This window comes from Aplysia californica, unplaced genomic scaffold (assembly GCF_000002075.1).
Source record: "Aplysia californica isolate F4 #8 unplaced genomic scaffold, AplCal3.0 scaffold00359, whole genome shotgun sequence".
NCBI lineage: Eukaryota > Metazoa > Mollusca > Gastropoda > Aplysiida > Aplysiidae > Aplysia > Aplysia californica.
Genome location: NW_004797629.1, coordinates 346,125 through 349,736, shown reverse-complemented (window position 1 = coordinate 349,736; position 3,612 = coordinate 346,125). Strand labels below are relative to the sequence as shown.

General features: G+C 36.0%; 1 protein-coding gene across 1 annotated transcript in view; it reads right to left on the bottom strand.

Moving 5' to 3' along the window:
• Positions 1 to 2,919: 2,919 nt before the first annotated feature.
• Positions 2,920 to 3,612, bottom strand: part of LOC118478064 (sulfotransferase 6B1-like) — a 17,883-nt gene continuing 17,190 nt past the window's right edge. The window contains exon 8 of the mRNA XM_035971004.1: positions 2,920 to 2,928. Within this exon, the coding sequence (XP_035826897.1) occupies positions 2,920 to 2,928 (9 nt within the window). The remainder of the gene's footprint in view (positions 2,929 to 3,612) is intronic.

Sequence of the window (3,612 nt, the reverse complement as noted above, 5' to 3'; positions counted from 1 at the left end):
AAATATAATAATGATGATGATGATAATAATAGTATAATGATAATAATGATGGTGATGATAATAACAATAAAAATAAATACATGTTTTAAGGCGCCACCAGCTACATATCAAGGTCATATGAGCGCAAGGGACACAATAATCACAATAAACGTTTTTAGTTGGTAGGAAATTTTAAATTTTGAACAAGTGTCTCTTATCCATTTTAGACGACAAAGGGATCTTTAACGTGCGCAACTTGCACACGGGTCCTCCGAGATTTTTCGCTGTTGTCCGAGAAGGCTAGGTGCAGTAGAAAGGCTGCAGAAAGAGTCAGGAGCCCAGTTGTGGGGGCAAAGGAGGTGAGGGCGTGGTGGCAGAAAGTAGAGACGGAAGCAGACAACAGAACATTGCTTTCGAGCAGGATAGGAGTCGAACGGAGACAATTTTAGAGACGGACATTTTTTCGTCGCTATTCGGATTCGATCCCGGGGACCTTTGAATGAGAGGTGAACACATAAACCCTAGGCTACGAGAGCCCACAAACTATGTGATGGATGAAGTGATCGCTTTCATAAGTGATTGTCTTGGACAAGTGGCCGTAACAGCAGATTTTACAGAATAATTATGTAACATAGATGTCCAAAGGTAAGCCATGGCAGATAGTGTTAAAGCAGCCTGCCACCTAAATGTTTGGTTATACACGTAATATTGTTTCGATGGAACCGTAAAACATCTACCATTACTTCGACCTTATTTTAAAAGGTCATTTTTAATAACGTATTTGGTGAAACTACCAAAGTGAGGTAATCTATATCTTTCAGTTTGTTTCACCATTAACATGCCATTGTCTCCCGTGTCACCCTCCACATAGAAAGTAATAACACAAAAATTATTCACTGTATTGATCCCCAAAGGGAAATTTGGGTTACAGTGGCAAACACACATACATAAATATAATAACAATAATACATAATTTAATATTATAGTGTTGTCAAAAATTCCTAGTCCAATACTTATTACCAAAGTATATTTCCTCACCATCATGTCTCCAGCTTATTTTGAACAATGACTTGTATCAATTAGAATTTGTCTGAACATATCAATATTTTTGTAAACTCATGCTAGCTGTTTACAACAAATTTCTTCACCAATTTAATATTTGAAAATCCAAGTTGATTGTTTCAACAAAAGTGTAAATGATTACAGCCGGGACGATATTGATTTTTAAAGCTTCCGTAATTTGTTTTCAAATCGCAACATTACTTTTATTCAACACATGCTTTGAGAATCACCAGTGCACTATAAAATCAATTTCATGCAACACGTGTTGCCACTAAGAAGTTTCATTGGTGAGCAATGTAATAAACCATATTATTATAAAGTATGCAAAATGTGTGAGTAAGAAACTGAAAGTGTTGTGAAATATCTAATTTCAGGGGAGATCATTAATTTATTGTATTTTATTTAAATTTACCAAAAGTTTGTTTTCTTCAAATTAGCCTACATTGTTGTGGAAAGTAAATTTAAGTTAAAGCCTGTTGATATAAACTGCTGTGCAAGGTACGGGCGACATTGGTTCATCTGTTAAAGAGTTATTTGAGGATAAGTTGTGACATGAATTTTGACCGCACTGTAATTATAAGTACATACTTTAAATACACAATATTTCAATAATACAGGAACATTTTCACAAACATGATATTGCTGGCTATTGTTGTGCAGCATCCTGTTGGTTTTTTTTTGGCTAGAGTCATCGTCTCTTGCTCAGGGACACGTCCCTAAGACTACCAACCTATTCACCGTGTCACGGATACTTAATTACCTCAGAACTACAACGTTCTATCTGACATTTTGACTGTTGTGAGTTACTTAAACCTTCAAATCAGAAACATGCTATTCTATCTGTTCTATCAAAATCATAAAATTATTTAAAGTTTTCATCTAGATATTCTCAAGGTATTCAAAGAATAGTATTCGAAGAGATTGACAGAATGTGAAACTCAAAATCTTTGAACAAATTACTTCTAAAATCTTTCTACTGAGCAGAAAGAACCTAGTAATTTTGAGGGAGAGATTTGCTTGTCATTATTTTTCAGTCTGGGATCACTACTTACTTAGCCAATGGAGGCTCTACTTTAAAACAGCATTGTGGTGGAATGATGAAACCAAAGACGCATTTAAAATGAAATAGAAACTGTTCAAGAAATGGTAGTTAGAATTAAAAGAAAACAACAAAACAAAACAAAACAAAAAACGAGAAAAGTGACGAAAATAATGTTCAAAGCTGCTAAAGAAAGTGCATGGGAAGTATATGGCGAGAGAATGACCACCGTGTGCACGGACAACCCTAGAGAGTTCTGTAAAAGTGTGAACAGCCTGAGAGTAAGGAAAGAACCAAACAACCTGACGTGTATCTTAAACTACAAATAGGATAGTATAATTTTCAGAAAAGATGCCATTAAGAAAAGATTGGAAATTACTTCAAAGAACTTTTTAATCCAGACATTTGCCACGGACAATAAGAAGAATTCCAACCAACAGTATATGCAGAGCAATTAGAGCCTCTCATTCTCTCCCGAGAAATTGAAAATGCATTCACAAAGAGCCCCAAGAGTAAAGCCGAGGACTAGATGGCATTCATTACTGCGGAAGCCATGAAAGGTTGTGGAAATACCTGTGCTCTGTGGCTGTAGCAAATTTTTAATGATGCCCGGGAAAAAATGAAATGCCCTGAAGAGTTGTCACAAGCCCGAACAAGAAAGGCAACAAACGAGCAACAAACTGCATAATGTACAGAGACATCTCTTTTTTAAGCCACACAGAGAAAGTATACGTGAAAATAATAGAGGAGAGGATAAGACCTATCGTAGAGAGAAACTTTGGTGAAGCTCAGTCCAGATTCCGAAAGGGAAGAGGATGCAAGGATGCTGTGAATTCGCATTACGACAGCTATGCAAGAAAACCATTGAACACAATAATGAATCCAAAAGCGTCTCTTTAGATCAGGAAAAAGCTTTCGACACAGTAAAAAGAAAACTTTCAAACTGGGGAAGATACTTCAAATGTTTAGCGTCAGAGGACAACTGTCAAACAATTTCAGAGCTCTGTACACCAACAGCAGAAGCTTAATTAAAAAGAGCAAAGGAAGGCAATCCGAACTGGCTAATGTAATATCTGAAATACGTCAAGGGTACATTTTATCTCCCCTTCTTTTTATATTACATGTGGATACAATAACTCAAGACGTAAACCAAACCCCAGAGTGCCTAAATGAACTTCTCTTTGCAGGCCACCAATGACTTATTCAACCAAACCAACTAGGCCTCCAATATCACACTATTGATTTGAACGACAAGAGCAAACATTTTAACATGAGAATTAAAGAATAATTTAAAAACATATTATGAAAGGTAGCCACTACCATGGTCCCCATTAAAATTTATGGCAATTTTAAACGAGTAAAACAGGTTACGAAGTTAAAATATTATATAGGCAGCGTTTTTTGCTTAAAACGGGTGAATGGACAGAAAATTGGAAAGATCATTATTCAAAGGTAATGTTTTACCTCCCTTACCAGTATGGGTATACCCTTGTAGATAACAACAACAACACACACACACACACACACACACA